The sequence below is a fragment of the Trachemys scripta genome, chromosome 9 (genome assembly GCF_013100865.1).
Source record: "Trachemys scripta elegans isolate TJP31775 chromosome 9, CAS_Tse_1.0, whole genome shotgun sequence".
NCBI classification, from domain to species: Eukaryota; Metazoa; Chordata; order Testudines; family Emydidae; genus Trachemys; species Trachemys scripta.
The window spans coordinates 12,927,592-12,941,505 of NC_048306.1; the positions used below are offsets into that span (position 1 = coordinate 12,927,592).

General features: G+C 45.0%; 1 protein-coding gene across 1 annotated transcript; it reads left to right on the top strand.

The window, feature by feature from the left end:
• Nucleotides 1–1,473: 1,473 nt before the first annotated feature.
• Nucleotides 1,474–11,223, top strand: PGRMC1 (progesterone receptor membrane component 1). Its single transcript, XM_034781087.1, has 3 exons — nt 1,474–1,853; nt 4,638–4,793; nt 8,258–11,223. Exons 1-3 carry the CDS (start codon nt 1,550–1,552, stop codon nt 8,359–8,361), a joined length of 564 nt encoding a protein of 187 aa, XP_034636978.1. The 5' UTR covers nt 1,474–1,549; the 3' UTR covers nt 8,362–11,223.
• Nucleotides 11,224–13,914: the final 2,691 nt, after the last annotated feature.

The window sequence follows — 13,914 nt, forward strand, 5'->3', positions numbered from 1 at the left end:
AATCGGACCATCCCTATAAAATCAGGACATCTGGTCACCCTAGTGCTGCTCCAGCAGCCAGCCCAATCCAGCCAGGAAAGCTGTCCCCACTCCTGCCCTGTGCCCACTCCACCCCTTCCCCATAGCCCCTGGCCCTGATCTGCCCTGCTCCACCCCTTCCCACCCCTGCTCCACCCCTTCCCATGAGCTACAACTTGGGGGACTGCAGCAGGGGTCAGGCTTGCGCTGCACTCACTGGGTGGCGGGAAGTGGAGTGACCTGGCCCCAACCCACTCTGCCGGCTAGTGCTGGTTCCCCTCTGCCCCCCAAGCCTGCTCCTTCCCTCCACAGATCTTGGGCACAGCCCCACCGCCCCACGGAGGCCTGGGGCTGAGTAGGGCACCATACTGTCTACAGACGGCCCTGTGTGTGTGTGTGTAATAGGTGCCTTTTAAGAAATAGCCCCAAATATCAGGACTGTCCCTATAAAATCGGGAAATCTGGTCACCCTACCACAGAGCAGCCCACTGCGGGGGGAAGGGGCACGAAGAAATCAGGAGCCCGCATTGCTCAGCCGCCCAGGGTGGCATTTGGCCCTGTTAGGGTTACCATATCTAACAAATAAAAAAAGAGGACCCTCCACAGGCCCTGACCCCGCCCATTTCCCCACCCCAGTCCTGCCCCAACTCCGCCCTTCCCCGCCCTAACTCCACCCCCTCCTCCCTCCCACTCCTAGCCATGTGGAAAGGGCTGCCTGAGCGCTACCGGCTTCACGGTTTGCCGGGCAGCCCCCAGACCCTGCGCCCCCGGCCGGCGCTTCCCCAGCGCAGCTGGAGCCCGGGAGGGGAAGCGCCCAGCTGGGGGCGCAGGGTCTGGAGGCTGCCCGGCAAACCGTGAAGCCGGTAGCGCTTGGGCTTCGGGCAGCCCCTATGCCTCCAGACCCTGCGCCCCCAGCCAGGCACTTCCCCTCCCGGCTCCGGTGGCGTAGGGTCCGGAGGCATGGGGGCTGCCCGAAGCCCGTAGCACTCGGGCAGCTCAGCTCTTAAACAGAGCCGAAGAGTCAGGGGAGGAGCAGAGCCGCCATTTTCCCGGACATGTTCGACTTTTTGGCAATTCCCCCCGGACAGGGGTTTGAGTGCCGAAAAGCCGGACATGTCCGGGAAAAAGAGGATGTATGGTAACCCTAGGCCCTGTGGTTGGCCATAGGGTGAGCAGCTAGCCGGGGAATAGGCGCCTATATAAGACAAAGCCCCACTATCAGGCCTCTCCCTGTAAAATCAGGCCATCTGCTCTGGCTGGGTGGCCGAGAGGAGCGCGCCAAAGCCCGGCTGTTATGACTCGAGCCCAGGCTCGGCGCACACCGGCAGCAGGGGCTCCCTCGGGCCTGGCTGGGCTCGGGGCCCCCGGGCGAGCTCGCTGAAGCCCCGGCGGGCCGCCTGGGCGTGAAGCCCCAGGTCCCTCCTTCCTGGCGGGGCTGGGCGGGCGCTGCTGGCTGCTCCTCCCCGTCCCCGTCCCCGTCCCCGCTGGCCGCTCAGAGGCAGCCCGGCGCGCCGCGGAACCAGCCGAGCCCATGGCCCAGGAGGACGAGGCGGCGGCGGAGGCGGAGAGCGGCGGGCTCCTGCTGGAGATCCTGAGCTCGCCGCTCAACCTGAGCCTGCTGGGCCTCTGCCTCTTCCTGCTCTACCAGATCCTGCGCGGCGAGCGGCCCCCGCGCCAGCCCGACGCCGAGCCGCCGCCGCCGCCCAAGCTCAAGCGCCGCGACTTCACCCTGGCGCAGCTGCGGCCCTACGACGGGGTGCAGGACCCGCGCATCCTCATGGCCATCAACGGCAAAGTCTTCGACGTGAGCCGCGCCAGGAAGTTCTACGGGCCCGGTGCGTGGCTGGGGGGCAGTGCGGGGAGGCGCTGGGTGTAGCGGGGATGAGGGGGAGGTGCTGTGGGGGTGTGAGGATCAGGGCAGTGTTGGGGTGTGCTGTGGGGAGGACGAGCTGGGGTGCTGTGGGGACCGGGAAGGTGCTGGGGTGTAGTGTGAGGGGGAGGGTGCAGTGGGGACGAGCTGGGGTGCGGTGGGGATGAGGGGGATGAGCTGGGGTGCAGTGGGGACCGGGAAGGTGCTGGGGTGTAGTGTGAGGGGGAGGGTGCAGTGGGGACCAGGGGACGAGCCGGGGTGCAGTGGGGACGAGCTGGGGTGCAGTGGGGATGAGGGGGATGAGCTGGGGTGCAGTGGGGACGAGGGGGACGAGCTGGGGTGTAGTGTGGGGGGGAGGGTGTGGGGGGGATGAGCTGGGGTACAGTGGGGACCAGGGGTGGTGCTCGTGTGTAGTGTGGGGGAGAGGGGTGCAGTGGAGGAGAGGTGGAGGTGCAGTGGGGGTGAGGAGAGGCTCTGGGGAGCAGTGTGGGGGAGAGGCCTTGGATCTGGTTGCAGTGTTGGGCTCTGTCTCTCACAGTATGTTCTCATCTCCCTAGCAGAGCTCCCCAACCCTTCCTCCCTCCCTCTGCTGCTTGTTTGTTGTTTCCCTGTGTAACTGGCAGATCTGGTCTGTGGAGAGGATTATACTGGGAGCACTGAATTGGGGGGGAGAGAGGCCCATCTGTGCTCTGTCTGCAGTTTAGAAGCCCAGCTCCTCACCCAACTCCCAAGGCCTGACTGAACACAACCCAAATCGCTGCCTTGCTCTGCAATCTCCGTGGGTGTAGTAGGTTACACAACAATCAGTGCCTCTTTCCAGAGCACAGGAGACTCCTAGATAACAAGGCAAAACTACCAATATGGGGGCCCACAGAGGCCAAAATAAAAGGCAGTGGTGGTCTCTAAGGGGGAAAGTATCCCACCACAGGGCTTTGCAATATATGCTGTCTGCTGGAATTTGGGCAGCTATCAATTTAGAACTGTATTCCCTGCACAACACATGGGGGGGAAATATTCTTTATTAATGCTTAATCTCTCTAGTTTCCTATTTGAAAAACACTTTTGCTTCTGAGCGGCTCTGGGTTAGGGTTGTCTTTAAAATTGGTGAACTTATGCCTAATGGGAGGTGATACCACTACAACTAAGTAATAATAATGAGATCATAAAGTTGGGAGCCAGTCCTGTAACTCCTACTCACCTAAACTAATTGGCATACTCAGGGCTCCTCCTATAGGTTTACTTGTATCATCAGAGTACAGAACCAAGCCTTTTAATTGTGTACACTCAGCGTATATCTGCCCCTTTCACTTCATTTTGATCTTTTTTTGTCAAGCTCCATGCACATTTACAGAACTCTTTAAATGATGATACTGATGGGGCAGGCAGTTTTGTTCACCTGGCACAAGATTTCTTTGTAAAGCCATAAATGGAAGCTCATGAAATCTTTTGTTGATTTCATCATTACATTCACTTTTAATGGAAACCGTTACATTATTTAATATTTATAATATAGTAACACAGTTATTTTTATGATAGTTGTTCCCAGTCAAAATTACAGCCCCACTTGTGCTGTTCAGACCCATGCAAAGATAATCCAGGCCCCATAGGTGCGTGTGTGTGCGTAAAGATGAGTAAGGTTTTAAGTTCTAGAATAGTCAGGTAATATACATGATTGATTTGGGTGTGTGGTTCTCTATCAGCATAGAGCTTTAAAAAAACCTACTCATGAGTTACATCTCAGAACATGAGGCTATATATCATGTCTAATTTATTAATGTAGTCATGAAATTGGGTCTCTGTATGAAAAGGAAAGTGATTCCATTTATTGAAACTCTGAAAAGGCTTCTTCTCCCAAGTTCAGGTGGGCACAGCCTCTCAAGTAACAGATTTTGGTGTTTCAGCTCTCTTAAGAGGCATTAATGTATCCTTGGAACATGTGCTATCCCAAATTTTCTGTTACTTTTGTACAGATAAAACATTCTGCTTACTATTGCAAATAAGTTAATGATTGATGAAGTTTACCAGCACTCCCTCTTGATAAGATACTTCTGACCCACTGTGACATCTACACATCAGTCCCTTGGGATTATTATAAAATGTGCATTACATGCATTTTGTGTAAATTTTATCTTTATAGGCACTCAAGTCCAGCCTGATCGCTATCCTTGGAGTAGTATCAGTCAAGATTCTCCTCCATATCTCAAGCCAACTAATCACCTTTCAGGTCCTTCTTCTTTCATGGGTCAACTCTCTAAGCCAGAAGGATTTATCAGAAAGCCATACCCTTGCCTGGTACTCCATCTCCTCAGACTTCTGAATCCTTTCTCCTTTCCTCTTCCCACATAACTGACTCCTGTTAGCTGTCTTTACAGGTGCCACCCATATGTCTTAGGCTTGCTCCAGGAAAGCCATTTGCTTCTTGTCATCTCCTTGTGCATCGCTCCCTTTTGCCATGCCCTCCGCACACCAGCACTTGTCTCCTCTTCCTGATGTACCAGCATGCTCAGTATCTTCTTTAGTGATTCTGTTTTCTTGTAGTGTTTCTTGTTTTTGGGGATTTTGGGGTGTGTATGTACTGGAAAATATCTGGCTCAATATTACAAAATAGGACAAATTTTACAATACAAATCTTATTTGGGGATTTCTACATAAGGTTCAAGTCAGGGGATCAGCATATCATTTGGTTCTTGGTACGTGGTCCTCAAAGAAACAGCAACGTAATAATTACCCCAACATTTTTATTTTAAAGAGGGCCCATATGGAATTTTTGCTGGACGGGATGCATCCAGAGGTCTTGCCACATTCTGTCTGGATAAGGAGGCTCTGAAGGATGAATATGATGACCTGTCTGATCTCAACGCTACGCAGCAAGAGACCCTGAGAGACTGGGAATCACAGTTCACTTGTAAGCAATTTCAAATGAACTCTCAGTGAAGTAGCTAGTTTCTGTGTATAATGGTGGATGACATTCAATAGGCTATATCAAATGTCTGAGACAAGGTGGGTGAGGTTAATATCGTTTATTACACCAACTTCTGATGGGGAAAGACAAAAACTTACAAAGAGGCCTTCTTCTTAAGGTCTGGCCCACACCTGAAGAAGAAGCTCAAAAGATCTCTCACTAACAGAAGTTGATCCAATAGAAGATACTACCTCATCCATCTTGTCTGTCTAATATCCTGAAATCAACGCTGCAAACAAACTTCTGTTTGAAAATATTGTACCCTTTGTGTTAAGTTTTCTAATACTGAAAGATTAGAGAAAAAATGTCAGTTTTCCCCCATTTGGGTGGTAGCTTTTTGTTTGGATTTGTTTTTTTACAGAGAAAGAGAAGAGATTAAACCACTTTTTCAAATAGTAAAATGTGACTATAAAACTAGGGGGGGGGGGAAATTGGCAGGGAATGAAACTGCTTTTAACTTCTTAATTAACCTGGTTGCACATAGAGAGTGTTCCTGTAAGGCAGTTAAATTTAGTTGGCATTGTATGGGAGCATTCTGTTTTTCTAACATCCTGAAGAATTAAGGAAACTTACTTCTGGAAAACTGGATGTTTTCCACTTGGTACTCCTTGTTTCTCCTATTCTTATTTGAGCATTTACAAAACAAGATTCGGAGAAGTAAAATTTTCAGGAGCTTCTAAGTGACTTTCAGAAGCCTATGTTGCATTTTCAAAAATCATTTAAGCGCCTTTGAATACTGAGTGAAATTAATCAATTCTGTATATGTCAAATTAACTATGCAGCATTATTCAGGAATGGCAGTCCCAAAATTAGGGGAGACAAGCTGCCGTTTGCTCACATCTGGAGACTTTGCCAACAAAATAAGTTTAAAGCAGCTATCACTTTTCTTGTCTATTCAGGCTTAGATATAAATATACAATAATCTAAAAAATCTGGGCAATACTCTCTCTTCTGTTTTGAACTAGGGGTCACCAAATGAAATTAATTGGCAGCAGGTTTAAAACAAAAGGAGATATTTCTATATACAATTCACAGTCCACCTTTGCCAGATGATGATGATGTGAAGGTCGAGACTATAACAGGGTTCAAAAAAGAACTAGATAAGTTCATGGAGAATAGGTCCATCAATGGCTATAGGTCAGGATGGGCAGGGATGGTGTCCCTAGCCTCTGTTTGCCAGAAGCTGGGAATGTGTGACAGGGAATGGGTCACTTGATTATTATCTGTTCTGTTCATTCCCTCTGGGGCACCTGGCACTGGCCACTGTCAGAAGACAGGATACTTGGCCAGATGGACCTTTGGTCTGATCCAGTATGGCCATTCTTATGTTTTGTTTTGCAGCTCTTTGTTTTAAAGGCTTCCAGTGTAAATATACCAGCTATAGCTGCTCTGTGAGCCAGGTTTTTGTTTAAACAAAAAAAATTGAAACTTTGTAGGTTGAAAACTGCTCAGGTAGCTTCTTATACCCAGGAGTTTGATTATTCTGTAACGATCCTCTACAGTAATACCTTCCTGGTGAAGAATATTAACTGCACCAACACTTAACCTGGGTTTCTAGACCAGAAAAGCTCTAAGTGTATTTTTTTTCCCTCCATTTACATAAAACAGACTGTAAATGTTATTTATATAACAAGCATTTCAGTAAGAAACATGTAATGGAAATTCCATATACACTTAGTCTAGATAATATGACCATTACATTTTACTAGCAGTCTGGCTGCATGGTGGTCAGTGTTAAAACAAGAACGTCAGACTTAATTTTAGTCTAGAACTTCAACTGATTCAGTGTTCCCACTATTACACTGGTATAACAACGGTACTTACAAATGAATGTGGCATATAACCCTTAAGTCTTAAGATACCTACGTTCTGACAACTTTAAGTGTGACTTGTCCTTTCACAGCTGTGGTTTCTGACATGCTCATTGTTAGCATGGTCTTCACACCAGAAAACTATACAAACTTTACATTAAGCAGTCAGTCTGGGGTCAGACGTAAACAAGACATTTTCATCATGATCAACTTGTGAAGAAGTCTGTAACTTTCATATGTTCCTGTTGTATGTTGTGTATATTGTGTTTCTGTCAAGGAGCTTTCTAAAGAGTACATGTGAAAATAATCTATTCAGTGTGCCTAAATGTAATTAAGTCCTTTTAAAAGAAATGGTTGAAAAGAAAATAATCCTCTTAGGGTAAAAACCTTTAATTGGAGTAAAAAAAAAAAAAAAATGTAGGAGCAAATGTAGACAAGGATCTTTTTCCACAGTATCACTTCCCCTAGTCATAAATAATCAATATTTTAGAAACAGTTACAGAAATTTATTTTTTGTGCAATGGGAATTAAAAGTTGTGTGTTTTTGTTTGTTTGTTTGTTTTTTAATTTGTTGCCCAACATGAAGAGCCAAGTTTTCCCCAGATAACGCTCTTAGTTTTTCGCTCCTAATTTGCTATTTTGGAAAACCTCCTCATGTAGACGCAGCTGCTATTTTGACTCTCAGCCTGTCTTGAACAAAGCTATTAATCATGTCAGGTTGAATGGTGGTTTTATGATGTGTGTGTCCTAGACACCAGTATTACACTACCATATGTGTGACCAAAAAACAGCATTTAAATCAGTCTGTCCAGGAGTGAAGTGTTAGTACTTTAACAACTGCAGTGTAGTTCTCAAACTTCTAGCAGATTATGCAAATATTTGCCTTTAAATTCACATAATTTTAAACTATAATATAGAAGGAAGCATAGTAAGAGATTTCCCTTCACTTGCCAAAAGGCTTTGCTGATCTGGAGAGCTGTGCTTCATAACCTTCCTCCTTATGCATATGTCTTACTACAGTACTTAAAATGATTCAAAAGGAAATATCTAACAGGAATAAGGCGGGAAGAACATTTTTCCTGTTTCCCAGTGCCTGTTCACACCATGAATCTCTGAAAATATAAACCCTTCAAGGTTCTCCTGACATTCTCAGGATTCTAGCTTTCAGAACTGGCATAGGCAAGTGTAACTGGGGGAGAGTGTTGTTCTTTCCCACTCACCCCTAAAGTGGGGATTTCATTTCTTCACTGTTATAGTTGGCTCCCTTTGAACGTGAGACCTTGAAATTGAGAACGTCATGGGTAACAAAAGTATCCACGAATGCCTTTACATTGTCACTCCTGGTTTTTGCAAAAGGAGAATTGTATGGTTTGCATTTATTTTGCCCATTTCTCACATAAATACCACCTGTTACGACAGTAGTAATCGTTGGGCAAGTCAGTCACTTTTGTCGATGGGCAAAACAAATGTAGAATTGTTGATTCTTGGTGTTAATGTTAACGCTATGTTAACCACTGTCTCTGCTTTAGTGAAAACATTAGGTTGCACGAGGTAAAGGAATGATCTGTATTCTGTGCTTTTTTTCTCAATTTACAGTTAAGTATCACTACGTTGGCAAACTGCTGAAGGAAGGAGAGGAACCCACCGTATACTCAGATGAAGAAGAAAAAGAAGATGCTAAAGATCAAAAGAGAGACTAGAGAATGCAGTGAGGAACAATATTTTTGTATCTTAAGGGACCTTTGTAACATTCCAGTTCTGTTTTACAAGTTGTAACATCAACAGTAGTTAGAAAAGGTACAGACTTGCTGTGCATTGGATTGCTTTTAAAACCATTCTTAATCTAAATTTACCAGTAACATAAACAAGATTAAATTTCTTCCATAAAAACTGCATGACCTAACATTCTGTAGGACAAAAAGCACCAGAACAGTGCAAAAGTGAACTGCAACTTTGTCCTAAGAAGTTATTTCTGTTTTTCTTCCATCAGAGTAGGTTGAAATCAAAAAATCTTTTATTTAATGGCTAAGGCCCCAATCCTGCAAACACTTAAGCATAAGAGTAACTTTACATATATGAGTAGTTATTCTACACTGAACTCAATGGAAGAGCTTGCAGGATCTGGGCTTTAGATTCTAATTTCTATGGGGCAGGGACCATGTCCATAAAGCAGCATACCTATCTATGGTGCTATATAAATAATAATTTTAATGGCAGATAAAACTGACATTTTAAAAAGATTTACCACAAGCCTATAGGGGAATCACTGAACATGAATGCTTTTATAAAAAAAATCCTCTTTTTTGTTCAGAGAGGTAGTGTGGCCACAGTGGCTCAGGCTAGCCATCCGAGTACAACCCCATCCAAGATCCTAGGTACGTATTTGAGTAGCTAGCCTCAATCACTGTCCGTGCCATGGCAGTCAAGGTATTTTAGCATGCGAGCTTGATCAAAGCTACCATGTATATGTCTACCTGGCACAGAAATACACCCAGTGGCAGCGAAGACACACCCCATGTTTATTGACAGCCACGTAACTGGATTAATGATTTTTGTTATGTTTACCTCTAAAGCATATCTGAAATGTTACAAAAGTTTTGGTATTGATTATAAGTTGGACCTCCCACCTAGAGAGGGGCATGACTCAGCTATGACTACTGTTCATTCCCGTTTCCTCTTAGCAAAACTATTCTAGGGACTGATCCCAAAATTTAATCTAGATGAAATTTTTTTTTTTTATTGGCAAACCTCCTAATGTAGACACAGCTTATGCCAGCAAAAGAGTGCTAAAGCAGGTACAGTTCATCCCAGTTCCCAGAACAAAATAAGTTATACCAGCAAAAGCACTTTATTGCCAGTACAACTGCATCTACACTAATGCTTTTGCTGGTATAGAAATGTCATTTGAAAAAACACGGCACCCCTAACTGACATTACTGTATCAGCAAGTTTCTAGGGTAGAGCTGGCTCTAGAATTGTTTTTTAGCGTGTTACTTTGTCTCATAACTCACGTCCAGGCTTGTTTTTTAGCAGGTTCTTCCTTACTGAGTAACCAAGTCGCATACCAAAAACGGGAATTGAGAATGTCTTTGCCCAGTGAGGAGGGTCCACATACTGTTAGGACACTGAAAAACTATTTCAGATTGTTAGTGGAAATTTCAAGGAGTTAATGACCCACTGATCCCTCATGGAATGCATTCCTTGTCGAAACACTTTTGCTTGAATGTTGTGCGTGCTCTGTAGTTCTCCATGGTTCCCTCTCTGTCAGATCCTGCTGTTGGATTCAATTAAGCAAGTCAGCATAGGTCCTTGATTTTTTTAGCTTGTTTCCCTTCTGAGTCCAACAGACCTGAGTTCATTGGCCTTCAGGATATGTTTCAAGTTACCTATTCACTTAAGCCTCTGCTACAAGAGAGGCGCTTTTTTTTGTTGTTGTTGACTTTTGTTAAATGTTTTTTTACCTTGGTTGGTTTTAAACCAGATTGAATGTGAGTTTGCAATAGGCCGACCTTGCAGAACTCCTGCCCACTTGCCTGCAGTATGTATGTAATATATATATTTTAAGCAAAAGTAATGTTTTAACTCTTCATTAATACCATGGTAAAGGGTGGTTAAGTGGGTTTTATACCTAGGCCAGTAAACTTTCAAGACAACATTGCAAATCTACAATAGGCACATTCCTGCACTGAAAGGTTAATAGTGGTCTGGTGGCTTAAGCACAGATCTAGAGTCAGACTTGCTCTGTAGGCTTAGCCAAGTCACTTTAACTCTATGTGCTCCAGTTTCTCCATTGGTAAAAGGAGGATGATACCTACTTCACAGGGGATTGAGCCTCGGTTCTTTCATGCAAAGTTCTTAGAAATCCTGTGGTGGAAAGTGCTATAGAAAGGCAAAGTATTATGTAGGGTTTTTTTAGCTGGTTTTTTCATGGTGCCCATGTGTGTTGTGTTTTTTTTATCACGAGCAGCCTGATGTGTGTTGCTGCTACAGTGTATTTTTGAATGAAAACCGGCTCCGTGGGAGCTCAAACCTCTTGCAAAATCCTTTGTTGCTAATGACGCTATTTGCCAGAACAGCCCAATGTTCTATAAAACTTAGACAGGACACTTTAGGCAGAGGAGCAGACAGAGCGTAGCTGCTTACACCAAACAAAAAGGGAAACTCCCTAAACTAGGCAAAATTGTTCTTAAATAGAAAGTGTTCCATGAGGTGCCGCAGCTTTTGTAAACACTACCTAGTGCACTGTGTAAAAATACCTGAGACCGTGTTTGTTCAGAATGACTGTTCTCAATCCATACTCGGGGAACCACTTTGATGGCATTTGTCTTTTTGTAACACTAGGCCTTAAAACAAAGAGGGCAGTTGTTTGCACAGGTAGCTTGCTAAAATATTATTATATGAACCATGTAGGGAGGGGCTAGGCTAATGTAAAACTAGTTATGGGCTTTGTGTTGCTTTTTAAAGCCATTTATACTCCTTGTAGACTACTTCTAATGGTTTTACCTCAAATCAGAAAAGTGCTTTTACTTGTTACAGGCAGACAATAAAATTCTTACATAGTGGTGGTATTTCTTTATTTTATCTAAAGGGACCAAATGAAAATTTCTAGTCCCTAGCATTCTGAATTTCAGGTATTTATTTATATATTGTTTCCAGTCTGTCATGTGAACAGGGACAATGCTTAATAGGTACAATCTCCACTTTGGACACTCCATATTCAACCTTAGCCACTCTGAGCTGAATGCCTCTGGATGGGGTTTGAAACATACTAATTTTATCTGAACATTTGATTTATGAATGTGCAGTTGACAAGATTGTACTCCAGCATGGCTATAAAACCTGCTTTGTTGTTGCAGATCTACAACGGTGCAACAAAAAGGCTCAAGTAAACATTAACGGTGTATAGCAAGAAAAACGTAGAAGTTGAAGGTTTGGATGCCTTCAAGTGAGCTTAATGAGATCAACAATCTATGCTTCCAAGTGATCTAATGTGCTTCTTATGCCATTGCTAAGATATTAATAAACCAAGGGCATGTCCACGCTACAATCTTTAGTCATCCTAAGTTAGTAATAACGGCAGTGGCTGATGTCCACCCTACCCTCCTTCTGTCAGTGGTACGTGCACTCATCAGGAGCACTTTCATCAACGGAAGAGGGGCAGTGTGTGGGGCTGAGAGCCAGTGCTCTCAGCTCCACGCAGATCCCTGCCGGCAGCCTTCCTGCTCCTAGCTGGGGTTTCTCACTTCTAGGAGGGAGATCTGCACCCACAGTCCAGTTGGCTGCCATGCTTCCAGCAGGGAATCGAGAGCCTGCGGGGGGAGCCGGGCTCCAAGCTGGGAGCCTCGGAGGAGCCGGGACCCCGGGGGAAGCAGAGCTCCCAGCGGCGAGCCTGGGGGTCAGCCCAGCTGGGGAGCCAGGCTTTCTTGTCAATTTCACGGCTCCACTTATGCCTCTGGTGGAGTTGCGTTGGTGTAGGGCACTTACAGTGGCGGAAGCAAGGCTGTAGGTGTGTACACTGACTTAGGTCAACATAAGGCAGCTTCTGTAGTGTAGACCAGGTTATACACTTGACTTGTGTATAGGTTAAAGCAAAAATAAAAACCTATTTTCAAATACAATACAGTGGCCACTGCCCCAATGTGGGTTTTGGAATGTTAAAAAATTGCCTGACAGCCCCTAAAAAACCTTCATGGTCACGGGGGGCTCTTCCCCAGAAGTGAGGGGTGGGCAGGTTTTATATGAAACGCAAGGAAAATAGCAATAATTTAACTAAACCACCAAAAATCAGAATGAACTTTGCAAACACAATGTACATGTACATCCCCTACCCCCCAAACCAATGATCTTCCCCTGACCTGGGCTTTCAGCAGCTGTTAACAAGCCTCTTCACAGCTGTGCCAACATCTCAGTCTGGCTCCCCGGTAAAGATGAGTTTCCAGTTGTAGCGTGTCTGGTTCATATAAACTTGAGGCAGAGCTGACAGGATTGGTGTGTGCTTGCCCAGCTCAGAAGCTGCCCTGGGCCTATTGATTTCCTTGATTTGAACTTCACCCGTTGTAGAGTTCAAATGCAAAAAACATTATTTTGGCTTTAATATGTTGCGCTTCCAAAATTAACATCCCATCTTTGCTCCATTATTTCTTGGGTGGGAGAACTTTTGAGTTCCACCCGTGGCTGCGTGTAAGACACTTTTGAGTAATATTCCTAAATTGTGTATGTTATATAGAAAAATATTCTACATGTGGCACATGTGAATTGAGGACACAATTCCAGCATGGGGGGGGATCTGCAACAAAATTATAAAACCTTCTGAATGGTGATATACACGAGAACAAGCTTTGTGACTAGCATCCTAGGAGTATAATGTACTGTCTGTGAACAGTAGTTTGGTCTAGGACTGGATCCAGAGACCTGACTTATTGACTCTCTTTAGATCCTTACACAAGTCATGTAACACTTGTGCTTCAGTTGTCATGTCTATAAAATGGAGATGATACTTACCCTCACTCTGTAAAGTGCTTTGAGGAAGTAAGCACTTATTTAAGGGTACATCCACATTACCCGCCGGATCGGCAGGTAACGATCGATCTATTGGGGATCGATTTATCGTGTCTTGTTTAGACGCAATAAATCGCTCCCTGAACGCACTCCCTGTCAACTCCGGAACTCCACCAGGGCGAGATGCGGAAGCAGAGTCGACAGGGGAGCCACGGCCGTCGATCCCGCACTGTGAGGACGGGAGGTAAGTCGATCTAAGATGCGTTGACTTCAGCTACGCTATTCTCGTAGCTGAAGTTGCGTATCTTAGATCGATTTCCTCCCCCCTCTTCCCCCCACCCAGTGTAGACCAGGCTTAAGTAAGAATTGATCTGTCTAATGCACTATGATGGCAATTCAACAGAAGGAAGAAAGTGTACAATGTGGTAGGGGTCAGGTACCACTTCTAGTAAAGCCAATGCCTGTTGTAAGAAATAAAGTGATGTTCTAAATTTTTGGCAAGGGAAGGGAGAATTGCTTCATAAAATGGCTGATGTTTTCTCTTGATAAACACGGCTAGGGGAAGTGGACAAACAAACGATATCTGCATTTGCTGTGGCGTAATCTCCTTTTCCAACTATCACCAGCTACTGTGACTAAGTGCTAAGAAGCACACCAGGTAATTGAACAAATTTCAGATTAACAGAGCATCATGCAGATTAGCAGTTGTTGAGTCTTTCCAAATAATCACCCTAGTCTGAACTGTTGGGGAATAG

What these genes read in the sequence shown, in the direction of transcription:
- PGRMC1 (XM_034781087.1), top strand. Translation starts at nt 1,550, where the DNA reads ATGGCCCAGGAGGACGAGGCGGCGGCGGAGGCGGAGAGCGGCGGGCTC. An exon ending in CAGGAAGTTCTACGGGCCCG is followed by an intron (nt 1,854 to 4,637) that starts GTGCGTGGCTGG and finishes TTTATTTTAAAG; the next exon opens with AGGGCCCATATGGAATTTTT. An exon ending in CTGGGAATCACAGTTCACTT is followed by an intron (nt 4,794 to 8,257) that starts GTAAGCAATTTC and finishes CTCAATTTACAG; the next exon opens with TTAAGTATCACTACGTTGGC.